The sequence below is a fragment of the Bos indicus x Bos taurus genome, chromosome 13, assembly GCF_003369695.1.
Source record: "Bos indicus x Bos taurus breed Angus x Brahman F1 hybrid chromosome 13, Bos_hybrid_MaternalHap_v2.0, whole genome shotgun sequence".
Classification (NCBI taxonomy): Eukaryota; Metazoa; Chordata; class Mammalia; order Artiodactyla; family Bovidae; genus Bos; species Bos indicus x Bos taurus.
Window position 1 is genome coordinate 48,987,910 of NC_040088.1, and position 19,114 is coordinate 49,007,023.

A 19,114-nucleotide genomic window follows, 5' to 3' on the forward strand; every position below is an offset into this window, starting at 1 on the left:
ATCATCTACTGATCAAGAACACGTTCAGTGTACTGCTCAATAGCAATAAATATATTTTAATTAGGTTGAAGCTATTATGTTTTTTGTAGTTCATTTACTATAGCACTTAGCTTTTCCCAAGTAACATAAAAAATGCTACCTTTAAGTGAAGTACAAGCCAAACAAAAAATCTAAAATAGATGAGAACTGCTTAGAGGCCCAGCAGCAGGAAAGAGAGAAACCAAGGAAAAGACAGAAACAGTCATGTCACACAGTCACAAATTTTCTTTTTTTAATCAATTGTTTAAAAAAGATTTTTTTTGATGTGGACCATTTTTAAAGTCTTGACTGAACTTGTTACAATATTGTTCTCTTTTATGTTTCAGTTTTTTGGCCGTGAAGCATGTAGGATCTTAGCTCCCCAACTAGGGATCAAACTTGCAACCCCTGCGCTGAAAGGCAAAGTCTTAACCCCTGGATAACCAGGGAAGTCCCAGTCACAAAACTTTTAATATTAATACAAGTGCTGGGTTGTGGAAAGGAATCCGTGGTGACAGAAGTCATAAAAGTGGTTGTGCCTCAGAGGGAGCAAATCAAAGTGAAATAGCTAGAAAGCGGCTTGCATTAGGGATAATGGAAATGCTCTCTATCTTATTCTTGGAGGTGGTTTACATGGGGGTATACAACTGTCAAAACTCATTAAACTGAAAGCTGTGTGTTTATTGTATGTAAATTATACCTCAATTTCTGAAAATGCATGAGATAGCTTCAAAGGCCCAACAAGTGTCTAACTAAGACTATGCATGTGTGCTCAGTCGCTTCAGTCATGTCTGATTCCTTGGGACCCCGTGGACTATAGCCCACCAGGCTCCTCTGTCCATGAGATTCTCCAGGAAGAATACTGGAGTGGGTTGCCATGCCCTCCTCAAGGGGATCTTTCCGACCGAGGGATCGAACCAGTGTCCCTTAGGTCACCTGCACTGCGGCAGGTTCTTTACCACTAGCACCACCTGGGAAGGCCAACTAAGCCTATAGCTGTAAGGGAAAAGAGACAGAAAGCAGAACATTAGAATAACATTATTACTTGCTGTATTTATTGAGAATTTACAAGAAAGAAATCTGCATGGGCAAGAAATAAGAGGTCTGAGGGCAAAACTGAAAGGGAGCAGAGAATCCAGAAATCTGGAGGCTCCCAGAGTTAGAAAATTTGATTGCTTCTGGACTATACACAGTAAAAGAGGAGACTGAAAAATGCTTTGAGCAAAAATGGCCTTTTACATTTTCTATTGTGAATGGAGGGAAGTCAGCCTTGCTGTAGATCAGGATGAGCACATGAACTTCCCATGAAACCTATTTCAATTGGCCAACCAAGGACCCTTGTAAGTTGAGAGACAGGGGAATTGCAGAGAGGAAACAAAGGAATAAATTAGGTGTGGGATCCTCTGGTGTGCTCTTTTGGCTAGAGTGACAGTACATAATTTATTGTCCAAGCTGGGATAGTTTTGAGAGTGAAAGAGGGCATTATTACTTAATATGCATGAGCACTATTAATATAAACTGAGACTGTCCCTGCCAGACTGGGACACCCAGTCCTTCTCTTACTGGCAAATGGAGTCAACTACAAGAAGGCGGATTAGAAGCCAAAGTTTCTGAGGGCACAACAAGCCCCAAAACTTCACAAGCTTTGCCTCTAAGCCGCTGGCTGACTCTGCAAACAATGTGCAAGCTGCCAAAATTGCAAGGTCAGAGAGTAGGGAAAAAGGTTACATAGCCCCCAGTATGTGCTGCATGCTGAGTCGCTCAGTCATGTCCAACTCATTTCAACCCCATGGACTGCAGCCCACCAAGCTCCTCTGTCCATGGGGATTTTACAGGCAAGAATACTGGAGTGGATTGCCATGCCCTCCTCCAGGGAATCTTCCCAACACAAGGATTGAAATCAGGTATCCTGCATTGCAGGAGGATTCTTTACTAGCTGAGCTACCAGAAATGCCCAAATAGCCCCCAAAGAGGTATATTTTTCAAGGACCACGTAACTGTGGGCTTGGAAGAAGATGAGCAGAGAACCTTCCAGTAGATAGATTCAGGTCCTAGAGAATAATGTACAAAGAATTTTCATCTGGAGAGCAGGGCCAGAGTCTAATCAAGGGACATCTTCTACCCTGGATGAGAGATCTTCCAAACGCTTCTTGCCATTTTTATTTATTTTTTGGTCACTGTCAATATTCCTAATTCTAAATGCTCACTTAGCTTCAGAAAATTAAACACAAACTCATAACCTGCTACTTGGGCCTAATACAATAAATTATGAACACTGCATATAATGTGATGGTGGTGAGAATAAACCCAAAGAGTCTTTTACAAAGATCACTGAGTTGCCTGCCAGGAGGCCATGATTCTCATCCAACCTTCACTATTAAGTGTGTGACCCTGGATAAATCATGATTCCTCTGGACTTCAGTTCCTTCATTTGTAAAATGAAGATGAGGATGCCTTCCAGTTCTGTAATTCTAATTTAAAATTCTTGACCTTGCTGAGCCAAAAGAACTACAAAAATCCTCTACAAAATGTCATTACCTGGAGAATCCATAATAGACAAGTGAGTCTGGTTTTTACAGCAGAAGCAACTCAGCACAATTCTAAAAAGTTATATTGGCAAGAAGGATCTTGGCACTTTTTCATTTCTTGATTTTTCTATATTATTTTGCTCTCATTATAGTACATTAAGGAATAAAATATAGCCCTTTTTAAGGGAAAAAGAAACCTGCCTTCCATTTCATTAGGCGTTCAAAACTAATCCAAAAAGAGGGGAGCTATATTGCAGATCGTCAGTCCAGGTTTGATGCATGAGACAGGGTACTCAGGGCTGATGCACTGGGATGACCCAGAGGGATGGGATGGGGAGGGAAGAGGGAGGGGGGTTCAGGATGGGGAACACATATACAACCATGGCTGATTCTTGTCAATGTATGGCAAAAACCACTACAATATTGTAAAGTAATTAGCCTCCAATTAAAATAAATAAATTTAAAAAAAAGGAACACAAAGAAAAAAATTAAAAAAAAAAAAGAAATTTCAATTCTTTGTAATATTTACAAACTAAATTTCAGAATGTTTTAAAAACCAAAATGCAATTTAGAGAAAACTTTCCATCTAAAAAAATACCATAAAACTATATTTTATTATACAGTCAGTATGCACTGAATCTTAAAAATATTATTTTTTCAAATATTAATTTTAACAATTTTAAATTAATTCACACTAATTAAAATGTGGAAAACATGTCTGCTAAATTTTAACTTTTGATGCTTCTAATTTCTGGAAGAAAATAACACTCGAGACTATCTTCTTCACTGATAAAAGACAAAAAGTAATATTTCATGCTACATTCTCAACTCACTAATATTCAATATTTGTTTTTCTCTTTCTGACTTCACTCTGCATTACAGACTCTAGGTGACCCAATTTCATTCATTTTTATGGCTGAGTAGTATTCCATTGTATATATGTACCACAATTTATTTATAGATTGATCTGCCTACAGACATTTAGGCTGCTTTCATGTCCTGGCTATTTTAAATAGCGTAGCAATGACATATATACACTACCATGTATAAAACAGATAGCTGGTGGGAAGCTGCTGTAAAGCACAGGGAGCTCAGCTCTGTGATGGCCTGGAGGGTGGGCGGGGAGAGAAGCTCAAGAGGGAGGGGATGTATGTATACATATGGCTGATTCACACTGCTGTACAGCAGAAACAAATACTACACTGTATAGCAATTATAGTCCAATTTTTTTTAACTAAAAAAACCCCCAATATCCTACATAGATATTGTGTTACTCATAATTAATAGTTTTATACATGTGTAAGGATAACCTGATGGTTCAGTGGTAAAGAATCTGCCTACCAAGCAGGAGATCTAGGTTCAATCTCTGGGTCAGGAAGATCCCCTGGAGAAAGAAGTGGCAACCCACTCTAGTATTATTGCCTGGGAAATCCCATGGACAGAGGAGCCTGGCAGGTTACAGTCCATGGGGTTGCAAAAGAGTTGGACACAATATAGCGACTAGACAACAATATACACGTATAAAAATAAGAGCCAAACATTTGTCACTTCAAATCACTATATGCTGGATAAAGAAAAAACAGCCAACATTTTGCAGATCATGCTATCACATACCTTAATACCAGTGAGTTTCTAAATCAGTTATTTATTGTCACTGACTACAAAGCTATGGACCAGATGTTGCACTACCATATAAAACAAGGAATATAAACTTTACAGTGCTTTGAGAAAAGATTATTCAATTATCTTTTGAGTGAATAAAACAATAAGGAACTAAAATAAGCACCATAAAATACTCTGAATCTCTAAAACACAAATTTGAAGGCATACTTTAGATTATATAAAAGATATAAATAAGTTTAAATAATGTAAAATTTGTAAGTGGAATATTACAAAGGAATATTCTAAGGAATATCTCTAAGGAAATTATTTAGAGATACTTGACAGTAACTCTGAGGTAAAAGAAGATTTTCACCTTCCTCTGCTAAGTCACAGTATCACAACTTTTTTAATGATAAAAATTATCCCTTAAGAGACTGTTTCAAAAATTTATGTTTACACATAAGTACTGATGTTGAGAAGTCTCTTGTTTGTTCTTATGCAGAATACTTTGTATATGACAATTTTTCTTCTCTGGATTCTGGGAGAGTGTCTTGTATTATTTCTCTGATAACTTTCTCCCATTTTCTCTTGGATTAAGTGAGTGACTGAACTTTCTGGATTATGTCAATCCCTGTCAGTCCGTCAGTTCAGTCACTCAGTCATGTCTGACTCTTTGTGACCCCATGGACTGCAGCATGCCAGGCCTCCCTGTCCTTCACCATCTCCCAGAGCTTGCTCAAACTCATGTCCATTGATTCAGTGATGCCATCCAACCATCTCATTCTCTGTCGTCCCCTTCTCCTCCCACCTTCAATCTTTCCCAGCATCAGGGTCTTTTCAAATAAGTCAGCTCTTCGCATCAGGTGGCCAAAGGATTGGAGTTTCAGCTTCAGCATCAGTCCTTCTAATGAATATTTAGGGCTGATTTCTATTAGGATTGAATGACTGGATCTCCTTGCAGTCCAAGGGACTCTCAAGAGTCTTCTCCAATACCACAGATCAAAAGCATCAATTCTTCGTTGCTCAGCTTTCTTTATAATCCAACTCTCACATCCATACACAATTACTGGAAAAACCACAGCTTTGACTAGACAGACCTTTGTTGGAAAAGTAATGTGAATATGCTGTCTAAGTTGGTCATAGCTTTCCTTCCAAGGAGAAGGTGTCTTTTAAATTCATGGCTGCAGTCACCATATGCAGTGATTTTGGAGCCCAAGAAAATAAAGTCTCTCACTATTTCCATTGTTTCTCCATCTATTTCCCATGAAGTGATGGGACCGGATGCCATGATCTTAGTTTTCTGAATGTTGAGTTTTAAGCCAACTTTTTTCACTCTCCTCTTTCACTTTCATCAAGAGACTCCTTAGTTCTTTGCTTTCTGCCGTAAGGGTGGTATCATCTACATATCTCAGGTTATTGATATTTCTCCCAGAAATCTTGATTACAGTTTGTACTTTATCCAGCTCAGCATTTCACATGATGCACTCTGCACGTAAGTTAAATAAGCAATCCCTGTAAGAAATTTGTTTCAACCATCATATTCTTAATTTTTGTGGGTTTCTTTTTGTTCTTTAATTTTCCTTTCTTTTCTTCTCCTTTTTAAAAAGGACTCTGTTATCCATGCAAAATCTCACATTTTCAGAGACAGTACTTCTAGTCCATTTCTTAAGTTTCCTATTTCTGTCTCTACAGTTCTGTCTTAGAGTTCTCTGTTGCTCTTAATTTCTGCTTTCCTGTGGGAGGCATTTCCACATATCTGTTGATCTTTGGCTGTCTTTTCCATTTAAGTGGGAAATTACCAGCAAAGCAAGATGGCAGCTCTGTCTGTGGACTGAGCTTGTTGAAGGTGCTCTTTATTGAAAAGCAGCCAGCTGGTTTTCCCTGTGGGGAACCCCTGTAAGGAGTTTTTCTGCAAACAGTTAGCTTCTCTAGAGAAACTCCTAGCACCTGAATGGGGACTTAGAAGTTTGGCTCCTGGTGCTCAAAGTGCAGGGCAGATGTCTACGTAACCCCACTCTCGGAGCTCCCATGTTCCCAAGCCTAGGTTCTCTTAAGACTCAACATCTCCAGAGAATAAACGTCTCATCCTCTGGGGAAGGTGGGTATCCAGCTGGGTTGAGACAAGGACCCGTGTGTCCAACTGGTCCTTTTACAGACTTTCAACTGAGTCTGTGTTTCTAACTATTCCTCCAGCCTGACCTGATAACTGTAATCACAGGACCTCCCAAGGTTCTGCAAGGCAAAACTGTTTCCTTTCCTGTTACTCTCTGTGGGAGCTCAGATTTTCACCTTCCTCTGCTAAGTCACAGCATCACAACTTTCTGTTCACGTCAGTGGATTAGGGTTAGTGATGTCATCTACCTTTTATCAAAGATAGAGCTGGAATTTTTTATTTCCTTCGTTTTGGATGGATTTTGTAATAAGAGAAGGCAGAACATTCTTTGCATCTTAAAATCAGAACCTACAGTCTTTACATGACTTCACACATCGTGTGTCACAGTCTGAGGCCACTATAGTTTTGGTCTGCTGAGCACTTGCTTCCATTGCCCTTCTTTGAATTCCTTTGGAGAAAGCCTCTCTCACTCCAGGAGACTCAAGGGGGGCCTTCAGTCCCTGGGTACACACACACTCCTCTACTGCAGAACCGGGAATACAAGTCCTTGGCTAGGACTCAGTGATCATTCATCAAATGGGGTTAAGGAGAGTTGATTCGCATCTTCCTTAAGGCAGGTAGTGAGGCATTTGGCCCAATGAATTATCTTTCCATTGGGTCTGCTAAACTGGGAAGATGACAGTCCCAAGTTGCTGCCGGCCAGTCATCTTACTGATCACATGCTGTCTGGAGAATGACGAACAAAGAAACCGGCAGAGCCGAAAGAGTCCAGCTGAGATCATCTAAGTTCCTGGCTGCAGTCATGCCTGACGCCAGATGCACCTCTGGAAACCATAGTTATATAAACAATTAAGTTCCTTTGATTTGCATATGCTGGCTTGAGCTGGCCTTCATGCATTTGCAACCGAAGGAGTTCTGATGAATTCATCATTTAATTGAAGTGTTCCAAATTACTAACAGTTGAATGATACAATACCACTTCTTTGCCAAAAATTAAACAGCCTAACCTCTTTTACTAAAATAAAATCACAAATCATACACCCATATGTCCCTTTCGCCATTTAGGTAAGATACTTTGATTTTATCTGAATATTCTCATTTTTCAGGGCAGTGTACCTTGGAGAAAGATTTTATATATATATATGTACTATAGTTTTACAAACCCAATAGCCCCTAACTTGCAGAACAAATTTCATCCAGGGACTTCAAAAAGTCTTATCATCTCTTTAAACCTTCTCTATCAGGGCTCTTAGTTTATAATAAACTTCAAGTTTTATGGCTGTCTTGCATAAAAGTTATGTGGAAAAACAAAATAATGTATCTCAAAATATTTGTTCCCTTTGAAAGAAAAGTAAGGTTTAAATGTAAATAATTATTTAGCCTCAATCTCTGATCTAGAGCCTGGATACCAGGATAATTTCAATGCAAGGGTTTATGGGAAAGAGGGAGAGAGTAATAACATGCTTCCAAGGAAGCAAGAGGGATGCTTAGAAGTCCTGTGTCTCTGGATGCTCCTCCTGGACTAAGCTCTCCAATATCACCTCCGGGGCACTGTGCTCACCCAGCCCACAGTCAACGTTTGAGCCTCTGAGTCTAAAGTTCCTATCTGGGTCTTTTATCAGTTTCAAGTGCATCTAGAAGCCATGCAGGTAATCCAACAGCACGAGGAGGCTAAACATTATTAATGTATTATAATTATTTTATTTGTATGAAAAATAAATCGTATTAATATTCCAGTCTCTCGCACTCTCTTTTATTGACTTACTTTTTTTCATGAAGCATTTCTATCTCTTATTCCTACTTTCACCATGGTTTGCTTCATAATGCTATCTTAAATAATAGCTTTTTGGCATAGAAACTCCTTGTATGCATAGAAATTGTGTCTGAGTAAACACAGATAACAATGAAGATAATTAATAGTTCAGTTCATTGAAACTGAGTATGTGCCACGCACTGTTCCAAGGGCTTTATAGGGTCTGTCTTCACTTCAAGCCTATAAGGTGGGAGGGGGAAGGTGGGTACCCTCATCCTCATTTTGCAGATGAGGGCGAGGAGGCACTGAGAAGGGTGAGCAACTGCCCAGATGAGAGAGCAAACAAGGTATAAGTATGACTCCAGGTACTTTGTTCCAAGGACCTCTGCCCTTAAACAACTATTCTGTGCTCCACCAAGAAACACGCCATCAGTTATGGGCTGAATTGTGTTCCCCAAAATGTTATGCTGAGGTCGTAAGCCCGTGACCCTAGGGACTCTGGCCCGCCAGGCTCTTCTGTCCATGGAATTTTTCCAGGCAAAGATACCGGAGTGAGTTGCCATTTCTTTCTCCAGGGGATCTTTCCAACCCAGGGATCGAACCATGTCTCCTGCATTAGCAGGCAGATTCTTTACCACTGAGCCAACAGGGAAGCCCTGTCCTGGAATAGGGTAGGTCCTATTACAATATGATGGCTGTTCTTACGGGAAGAAAGGCTGGACACAGGGAAGACAGTAATGAGAAGATGGGGTAGAGGGTGGAGTGATGCAGCCACAAAGCAAGGAACACGTGGTGCCACCTGAAGCTATGGATCCAAGAGGCCTTTGCAGGAGCAAGGCTCTGCCAGCACCTGGATTTCAGTTTTCTTGCCTCCAAAACAGTGAGAGTAAAAATTGCTGTTGTTTAAAGCCACCCAGTTTATGGTACATTGTTACACACAATAGTCCTAGGAGAATAACAGTCTCTCAGGTATATTGAAACATGCTATCCTCTCAACCTGTTATTTTCAGTTTTAACACAAATGGCAGAGTGGGTAACATTTAACTTTCCTCTTAATTCTATTTAAAGAAAACCAATAGTGAAGGGCAGGGGTTGCAGGGGGTAGGTTGTGAGACCTGGAAAGTTCTCACTCATCTCATAGAGGCAGCTCCTCACTAGCTCTAATGGACGACAGTCACTTCGAATGGCAGGCCTAAAGCTGTCACATCTTACAGTTTTCCAGAAAACCCAGAAATCTGGGTGTGCACATTAAAGGGGTTAACAGAAAATCCAATTAGAAACTAGTTGGAATAACACCAGTTAATAATGTTATTCATGTTGAAAACAAACACTGTACAAGCCAAATGTGGTCCATAGCGATGGACCAAATTGGGCCACAGTGTCTGCTGTGTGTGTGCACTCTTTGCTTCCTAGGTCTCCTTTCCCATTCTGGAGGCCTCCAGCCACCACACCTAGGAAGCAGGTTCAGGGTTGGCCCAAGAAGCAGTGGGAGTCAGCACCTCAGGACCAGGGACCCTTCTTGGGATGTGTGGCAGATGGGGAAGAGTCCTACACACATCTGCTCCAAGGCTGACTGAGTGCAGACTTCTCGATCCATATCTGAGCACTGTTCTAATACCATCCTTCCAATGGTCTCAGCTGGTCTTCTGAAAGCATTTATCTTTAGACCTAGGGCTTTAATGGGGTAAAAGTTTGGGTTAAGCCTAGGACATGACCTTGGTACTTCCCAGGCTCACAGACACTTCATTCATAGTCTTGTCCTTATAACTTAATGAGTTCCCTACCTTTCTTATCTCTTCTCTGTATACTTGAAAGAAGCGTAACTGGATGACAACTCAGAGCTCAGAGCTGTCTTTCAGTATTCACCATCCTGTAATCTATGAAAGGTGCCCAGAAACCTGGAACCACTTTTGAACAGCAATTCTGTGAAAGCACGTTTACAAAATGTGACTTTCATACTTGGGCTTACTAAAAACTTCAAAAATATAAACTGTTCTGAGAACATTAACATTATTGCTAGTCTGACACATCTATGACTATTCAACAGCCTGAGAATTTTCCAGGTCCTCACTGGCTACAAACATTTCTTCAGTATCTACTAGAGTCCAAACCTGTTTGATATGGTGCAGAAATGAATCATCTCTTCTGGTGAATGAAAGGGGGTCCCTGGGATGCTGCCAGGACTCTCTCCGCTGCACCTGAGATACCTAAATCAGGGATGAGATACCTAATTCAGGGATGCAGCTTGCACATGATGGTGGTAGGGATTATAAAACTGACAAATGTCATTTTGGAAGCTTTATAGAGCAATGTTAAGATGTGAAATACCACAAAATCTGTCCAAGTCATCTCATTTAATGTTTTAAGGTTTTTACTAGTTTTTCTCTTGACTTAAAAATCTCTCTTCTTCCATTGGGTTTTATACCTATAAAATCATACCGAAATTCACTAGCTTATTATTCTCACAACAGTATCAAATGGTCAGTAAAACGGGTTTTAGTCCCGTAGGACAGCCAAGGGAACTGAACCTGAGAGCAGCTTTGGTTGTCAGTGGGGAAGGAGAACCTTACTACACCCAAATCTGCCTCCAACCTCCAATTTCAAGTCACTGATCTTTCTCAACAAATAAAAGGCACATGGGCTTGTAGGATCAGGCTGTTCAATTAGTGAGACGATCAGATTTGGGATTGAAACCCAGATCTATCACCGACTAGACCTCTGACCTCAGATTCATTTTTTAAACATTTCTCAAGCCCAAATTCCTCCATTGTAAAATGGAGTTAAGATCCTAAAAGACACATAAAGGACATGGTGCAGAGCAGTACTCAACAGATTTAATTTCTCCTCTCTCCCCTTTCTTGTACAGGCTCCTTCAAGTCTAAGCAGACCATTCATCATCTGGTTAAACATTTGGATGATTAGTGAAAAACCTAAGTTTTATATAGTAAAAAAGTGGAGCTATTGACAACACAACAATAAATTGTCACAGGCAAACAAGGCCACAGCAGAAAGTGCTGTCACATAAGCACTATTACAAAACAGCCAAGAGAGTGGTTCTTTTTTTTTTTTTTAATCCATGATGTTGAATCCTTTTTTAAAGGAGACAGGTCACATCAAAACATCTCATCTTGAATTTATTCTCTGCCATCTAATAAACAAGGCCCACTGTTGCCAAACATAAATTATTTAAAACACACCAAAGAGATGAGAAATGTGTTCAACTAATGCAAAATTTGAGAGTTCTGAGTGTGGATACCCTGGCAGCCTTCTCGTCCCACATCAGCCCCCAGGATTACCTGGGGTGTCAGTGTCACAGGAGAACTAAAATTCTAACTCCTTTCATCTCCTATCTGCTGGCTCCCCTGGGTGAAGATGGGGTGCGGGTGCTCATGGACCAACCCCAGCAGGGGATGGGCCCAGAGAGGAGGTGGGGGGCTGCAGAAACGGGCAGGAGACGAGCACAAATTCAGAGCAAGGATAGCTGCTCCTGTCAGGAAGCAGGCATGGGTCTGCTACCAGAAAAATGAAGCAACTATCAAATTCAATGCTAAAAATATTAAAGTGCATAGCATAATTTAGACTACTGCTTCAAATTTCAATGAGATGCTGGAGAATTATGTGCCAATAAGTATGGTGTATGTGACTCTGGCTATTGGCACAATCCCGCAGAACTGGGGTTATGTTATTGCATGTGTGGGTGGTTATTAAACGCTTTATGCTTAAGCTAAAGGTCGTATTCCTCCTGCACATAACTTCAGTTACGATTATGAGTTAGACTTGGTCCATGAGCAGACAATGGTCTCCTTCCATTAAATGCAAACTGTGGGAAATTACTGTATAAGTTGCCAGGCTGTGAGAGAAAAGAGATCACACTAATGAGGGTGAAGTGGTGTAATAGGTTCATAAAACAAATCATGCCAAGCTCAAGAAAGATATCGTCAACTCCCAGACACCCAAATTAAAAATGACCCCCCATGTGACAAGACAACTGAAGCACTGTTTACCATCCTCATCTACTGTGGGGAGGGTCAGCAGAACAAGAGCCTCCTTGCCCTCAGTTCAGAGCTCATGAGAGTACCAGTGACCTAGAGCTAAATGTTTCTTATGCAAATATTGGAAACCCAAAAGCTCCTGTCATGAGGGTGTTTAATGGTGGGGGGGCGCCCTGCCAGAGCCCCTGCTCAGACTTCCTACTGCTCAGGCTGCCCAAGAAGTCCCTATTTTGCTTCCAGGACATGAGAGATATGCTTCCATATCCAGAGTCAGAGGTTCTCTACAACAGCGGTCCCTAAACTTTACAGCATCAGGGACAGGTTTGGGGGAAGACAATTTTTTGACAGAATGGGGCAGGTGGATGGTTTTTGGGTGATTAAACACATTACATTTATTTCTATTATTATTACATTGTGATATATAATGAAATAATTATACAGCTCACCAAAATGCAGAATCAGTGGGAGCCCTGAGCTTGCCTTCCTGAGCTCAGCCAATAATGGGAGTGATGCTGCTGCTGCTGCTGCTAAGTCACTTCAGTCGTGTCCGACTCTGTGTGACCCCATAGACAGCAGCCCACCAGGCTCCCCCGTCCCTGGGATTCTCCAGACAAGAACACTGGAGTGGGTTGCCGTTTCCTTCTCCAATGCATGAAAGTGAAAGTGAAAGTGAAGTCGCTCAGTCGTGTCCGACTCTTCGTGACCCCATGGACTGCAGCCTACCAGGCTCCTCTGTCCATGGGATTTTCCAGGCAAAAGTACTGGAGTGGGGTGCCATGGCCTTCTCCGATGGGAGCGATGGGAAGAAGCTATAAACACAGATGAAGCTTCACTCACTTGCCTGTGGCTGACCTTCAGCTGTCTGGCCCAGTTCCTATCAGGCTGTGGACTGGTACCAGTGGCCCATGTGTTGGGGATCCCTGCTCTACAAACAGTGTGATATGTGGTGGCTGCACCAGTACTTATGAGTTAAACAATCTTGGGAGGGCAGACTGAGAAACTTAATGACTATTTATAACTGTTTTTGTGGAAAAATTTTTTCTGCATTCCAAACAATGGAACTGGACATGAACTTTGGGACCACAGTTTATTTCTGAGGCTGGGAAATGACTGTGTCTTGCTAATTACACCACGGCCAGTTTTCCCAGGGCAAGATGGCAGCATGGTGGTCTGCCAGGGGGACAAGACGAGGATGAATGGTTGCCATGAATATGGACCATGTGTGTCTGTAAGGATGTAAGATAGAGGGGAGGATGGGAGAAAAGCCCAGGCACATTCTTAATTTGTTAAACAAATACTGAGCATCGTTAAAGGCTACGCTGAACGCTGTGCAAGACAAAACTACATTAGACAAAATGTTTGATTTTCTGGTCCTAAGATAGACACCAACACACACACACACTGACGTGGCAAGGTAAAATATGCTGAAACAATGATAAAGAAAATCCTGGGTGAAGTCAGCAGAGAGAAAGAAAGCTCATGCTTCTAGCTAGAGTGATCAGGGGAAGCTTCGTGGAGCACTCCACACCTGAGCTCAACCTTGAAGGTTTGCACAAGACTTCAACAGGCAGAGAAACCAGAAAGGGAGGAGCAGGGGACATTACAGAGAAACACTAACAAAAACAGTCCAAGTCGAGATGTAGAGGCAAGAACAACAAGGAGATTTCAGAGAACAGGAAGAAAGCTCAGCTGGCTAAAGATGGGGACATTTTAGGAGCTTGCTTGAGGGCTCTGAATGCCGGCAAAGGCATGGATTCTATCAGCAGTGAGCGAGGAGCCACTGAAGGGTTTTTAAATTATTGGAGTGGCTCTACATGCATATCTATAAGGCAGCAAAAATAGGATAGACGACAGAATGAAGACAAAGACCATGAGGAGATAATTATAATAGTTGGGATTGGTTAAGATGACACCTCAAAGCTAGGTTTTTGGATAAATAGCTATGTATTTATGGTTCCAGTGATAATTACTAAACATCTCCCTTTAATTATCAAGAACATATTCAGAAAAGCCAGACTTAGAAACTGAAAATATATTTGCTACAATGGAAAACCATTTTACAAACATTAAGTTTGGCCCATAGTTGGGAATTGATACCTAGACTTGGTACAAAATAAAGGTTGGTCATGAGGTGCTACTCTAATTTTTAAAGTAATATCTTGAATTTAAACATTATATTTTCAACAAGCACATGAGATTTAGTGAGTAATCATCTCTCCAATATCTTCCAAGACCAGTGATTCAATATACAAGGGAACTATAAGATATTCTGAACAATTGAGCCTTGAGAAATCATCAAAGGTGGTGAACTTAATTCTTCACATTTTAAATCAGTCTTAAACTGGTGCTGAGCGATGTGGGTGGACTTACATGAGTTGACTCGACTTAGCAAATGTCTTCTAAACTTCACGTTTTCAGTGCTGGCTGAGACATGGCATTCATTTTTATCTGAAAACAAATGTAATGGAAGTATGAAAGAATTGATAGGTAGCTTACAGAAGCTAATTAGATGACTGCACCTAAAGATCATAAGAGTTATATTTAGTTCTAGAAAACTGATACTTAGGTATAATTTAAGAACCTAAAATAAAAATTCAAGCTATGCTCAAAGACTTCTAAAATAGGAGGTATAACATTTTCTTCCTATGTTTTTATGTCAATCTCCTAAAAGTTCTGGAAAATAATATATTTAAGCTTGATTTACAATAGATCATTTAAAATCTAGCCACCAATCAAGCCCTACTCAGTACTATATCATGGACAGCAGGGAGAGGTGAAGTTGAGTTAAGATATAGCTCCCGTCCTCAGGAAACCCACAAACCACCAGAGACAGACAAACATGAATAACTCCACATCAAGGCACACACGGTAAATGCTAAAAATGGTACAAAGTGCTACTGGATTTGGAGGGGGCAGGGGGTGTTAGTTCAGTTCAGTCGCTCAATTGTGTCCGACTCTTTGCGACCCCGTGAATCGCAGCACGCCAGGCCTCCCTGTCCATCACCAACTCCCGGAGTTCACTCAAACTTACATCCATCGAGTCGGTGATGCCATCCAGCCATCTCATCCTCTGTCATCCCCTTCTCCTCCTGCCCCCAATCCCTCCCAGCGTCAGAGTCTTTTCCAATGAGTCAACTCTTCGCGTGAGGTGGCCAAAGTACTGGAGTTTCAGCTTTAGCATCATTTCTTCCAAAGAAATCCCAGGGCTGATCTCCTTCAGAAGGGACTGGTTGGATCTCCTTGCAGTCCAAGGGACTCTCAAGAGTCTTCTCCAACACCACAGTTCAAAAGCATCAATTCTTCGGTGCTCAGCCTTCTTCACAGTCCAACTCTCACATCCATACTTACTACAGGGAACATATGTGACGGCTTTGTATTATGGACTGAACTGTGTCTTCCAATCCCTTCCCCCCTCCAATTAATGTGTTGAAGCCCCAATGCCCTAGAACCTCAGGGTGTGATTGTATTTGGAGATAAGGCCCTTTAAAAGGTGACTAAGGTGAGGCCTTTAGGGTGGGCTCTAATCCAATGTGACTGGTGTCCTATAGTAGGAAGAAGTTAGGAAACACAGAGACACACCAGGAGAAAGACCACATTTGGACACAGCAAAATGATGGGCATCTGGAAGCTAAGGAGAGGAGCCCCAGGGAAATCAAGCCTGCAGACACCGAGATCTCAGAGGCCTGGTTTCCAAGACTGAGCAGACAGATTTCTGTTGTTGAAGTCACTGGTCTATAATATTTTGTTATGTAGTCCTGGCAAAGTAACATAGTCTGTAATGCTGCTGCCAAGTCGCTTTAGTCGTGTCTGACTCTGTGCGACCCCATAGACGGCAGCTCACCAGGCTCCCCCGTCCCTGGGATTCTCCAGGCAAGAACACTGGAGTGGGTTGCCATTTCCTTCTCCAATAGTCTGTAATGGTGACACTTAAATTCAGTTTTAAAAGAGATAGGACTTTTAGCAATCAGATAAAGGTAAGGTTTGGAAACAATATTCCAAGAAGAAACAAAAACTATATTTTAGGCACAGAAGCCACAATACAGTGTGTGAGCTTGGGAAAGTCAGTATGCTTCTGTAACAAGAGCATTGTTTGGTGGAGAGGATGAGAAAAGTAGGTGGGGGAGGTAGGGGGAGGGGAAAGCAGGAGGGAGAGAGGGACAGGAGACCCACAGAGCAGCAGACAAACAAGGACTGCAATGCGGGCTCCAGGTCCTACTGTGAAAGGGCTAAATACTACCTTCAGTATATGTGGTTTTATCTTGTACATAAAAAGAGCCATCAAGGGTTTTCAGTAGAAAACTCATTCAAATTTATATTCTAGAAAGATGGTTCTGCTTTTAGAGTTACTACAAGAAGACTGAAAAGGCAGTGAGACCTGTTTTGTTACTACAACAGTCAGGATAAGAAGAAACCAGGGCAACAGCAATGGAATTAAAAAATCAAAAATACAATAAAAGTGTGCTTGAAAATGAGAACCAGAATAACCACCCCATAAGGTAGGCAGGACTGAGAGCTGGACCAGTTACCACCATCCAGTCAGACAGTCACTAGTGCAGCATCCTCAGCCTCCACAGACTTTGCCTTTCAATCACAACCATGCGTTGTGTGCATCCCTTAAAGAAACTGACCACTCCAAAAGACTCACCTGACTTCTGGCATCTCACCCTAGAACTTGAAAGCCCAAACATAATCAATAAAAACCCTACACTCGTTTCCTAAAGCAGCCCCCTACCTACCCCCATATCTGTGTGGTCACTCTTGCTATAGCAAGTCAATAGGGAAGTCTACTTATCTCCAAAAGGTTTATTTATTTGATAAGCAGGCTTTCCACAAAAAACTGATGTCTATCAATGAAGTCAAAGAAGAACAGCCAAAGAACGAAGCACCCTGTCTTGTGTTTTCAGAGCAGAAGGAGGACTAAGAATAACTTAACAGTCACTCATGATCTTAGAAAGAAATTTCAGGAGGGCAATAAAAGAAAACAAAAAAATGGAAGAATTAAAGAAAAAGGAGAAATGGAATTAATTATCAAACATTATTCTTTTAAGAGGCCTTGCATAGTTTGAATGTAAACCTGAATCTTCAATAAGAGTTACTATTTTCTTTTTAATGAGAGTAAAAGGAAGGAAAAGGGATTAATAATGAAGCAAAGTCAAGAGAAGGTAGAGTTAGCCATGTTAAGAAGAGAAATTGTTCTTTCTTCATGGTTAGAAATGGAAGAAAGGATGGGTGATGGATATGGATAAAAATTATTGTGTGTAAGGGTGTAAAATTGAGGGAGTTAAGGTCAATAACAAGGCCATTTACTGTGATAGAGAGGAAGGAAGTTAGGGAGGGAAGGAGAGGTGGAGAAACAGTACATAAATGAAGAATATCTGAATTTAAGGGCTTAAAAGAAAAAAGTTAGAGAAGAGAAAGGGGCTTTCAGCATCTGAGATCTTTAAATGATTCTGACTGACAGAACTGAGCAACTTAAAGAATAATGAGTTCTGAGTATCAGAAATCCCAAAACATGAATTAGAAGAAACAGATATAATCACACAGTGTGGTGTGCAAAGGACAGTTTCAAGTGTGATGCTGACATGATTGAGGAAGTTAGAGTGGTGGCCCTCTTGGAAATCAACCAATAACAAGCCTTCGAAATGGGAGATGGCAGCATAAGACTTAGCAGAAAAGGAACTGACACACAAGGTGGCACCTTGATCCTGAATTGACAGTGGAGAGCAAAGGAACACATCACCCTCCCTTTAAAATCTATAGACTTAGAAAAATTAAAAAAAAAATTTTCTTGAGATGGTTGTGGAAAACAAAACAAAACAAAACTGGCACTACCTACAAAAGCCAGGTTTAAATTCCTGGGGAGGAAAGGGAAGAAATCTGGGGGTAAGATCAAAGTTATAGGGACTTCCCTGGTGGTCCAATGGTTAAGATTCCATGCTTCCAATGCCAGCGGGGAGGGGCGGGGCGTGCTGAGTTCAATCCCTGGTCAGGGAACTAAGATCTCACATGCTGTGTTTCTTTGAAAATGTTAATAAAGCTGACAAACGCTTACTAAGAAAGAAAGAGAAAGCTCAAATTAACAGCATCATATTAAAAAAAAAAAAAGACATATTGTTTAATCTGAGCTTTCTCTAGTTTATTTGAATTTAGTTTGCACATCTTTTTGTAGCTTTTTGAGATGGAAAATTATACCTTATGTTGAAAACATATGCATTTAAAGTTATCCAATACTATCAATAACCTCAGATATGCAGATGACACCACCCTTTTGGCAGAAAGTGAAGAGGAACTAAAAAACCTCTTGATGAAAATGAAAGTGGAGAGTGAAAAAGTTGGCTTAAAGCTCAACATTCAGAAAATGAAGATCATGGCATCTGTTCCCATCACTTCATGGGAAATAGATGGATAAACAGTGGAAACAGTGTCAGACTTTATCTTTTTGGGCTCCAAAATCACTGCAGATGGTGACCACAGCCATGAAATTAAAAGACGCTTACTCCTTGGAAGAAAAGTTATGACCAACCTAGACAGCATATTCAAAAGCAGAGATTACTTTGCCAACAAAGGTCAGTCTAGTCAAGGCTATGGTTTTTCAAGTGGTCATGTATGGATGTGAGAGTTGGACTGCGAAGAAGGCTGAGCGCCGAAGAATTGATGCTTTTGAACTGTGGTGTTGAAGAAGACTCTTGAGAGTCCCTTGGACTGCAAGGAGATCCAACCAGTCCCTTCTGAAGGAGATCAGCCCTGGGATTTCTTTGGAAGGAATGATGCTAAAGCTGAAACTCCAGTACTTTGGCCACCTCATGAGAAGAGTTGACTCACTGGAAAAGATTCTGATGATGGGAGGGATTGGGAGCAGGAGGAAAAAGGGACGGCAGAGGATGAGATGGCTGGATGGCATCACTGACTCGATGGACGTGAGTTTGAGTGAACTCTGGGAGTTGGTGATGGACAGGGAGGCCTGGTGTGCTGTGATTCATGGGGTCACAAAGAGTCGGACACAACTGAGTGACTGAACTGAACTGAATACTCCCTAGGCATTACTTTGTGTCTCACAAGTTTTGATACTGTTCAACATATTTTGACCATGGTTGTATTTCTTTGACCC

At 41.2% G+C, this 19,114-nt stretch overlaps 1 protein-coding gene across 9 annotated transcripts in view; it reads right to left on the reverse strand.

Annotated features, from left to right (window-relative positions):
• The window catches only part of ZNF438 (zinc finger protein 438), a 197,765-nt gene that overhangs the window by 82,771 nt on the left and 95,880 nt on the right, over positions 1–19,114 (reverse strand). For 6 of the 9 annotated variants that reach the window (XM_027559775.1, XM_027559776.1, XM_027559770.1 and 3 more), the window contains 2 exons: positions 14,377–14,454; positions 10,126–10,221 (listed from right to left, as the gene is read on the reverse strand). The exons of 2 other annotated variants lie outside the window; for them this stretch is intronic. In XM_027559775.1, the coding sequence (XP_027415576.1) occupies positions 10,126–10,221; positions 14,377–14,378 (98 nt within the window). In that variant the 5' untranslated portion in view covers positions 14,379–14,454. The remainder of the gene's footprint in view (positions 1–10,125; positions 10,222–14,376; positions 14,455–19,114) is intronic. One more of the 9 variants, XM_027559777.1, reaches the window with a different exon arrangement.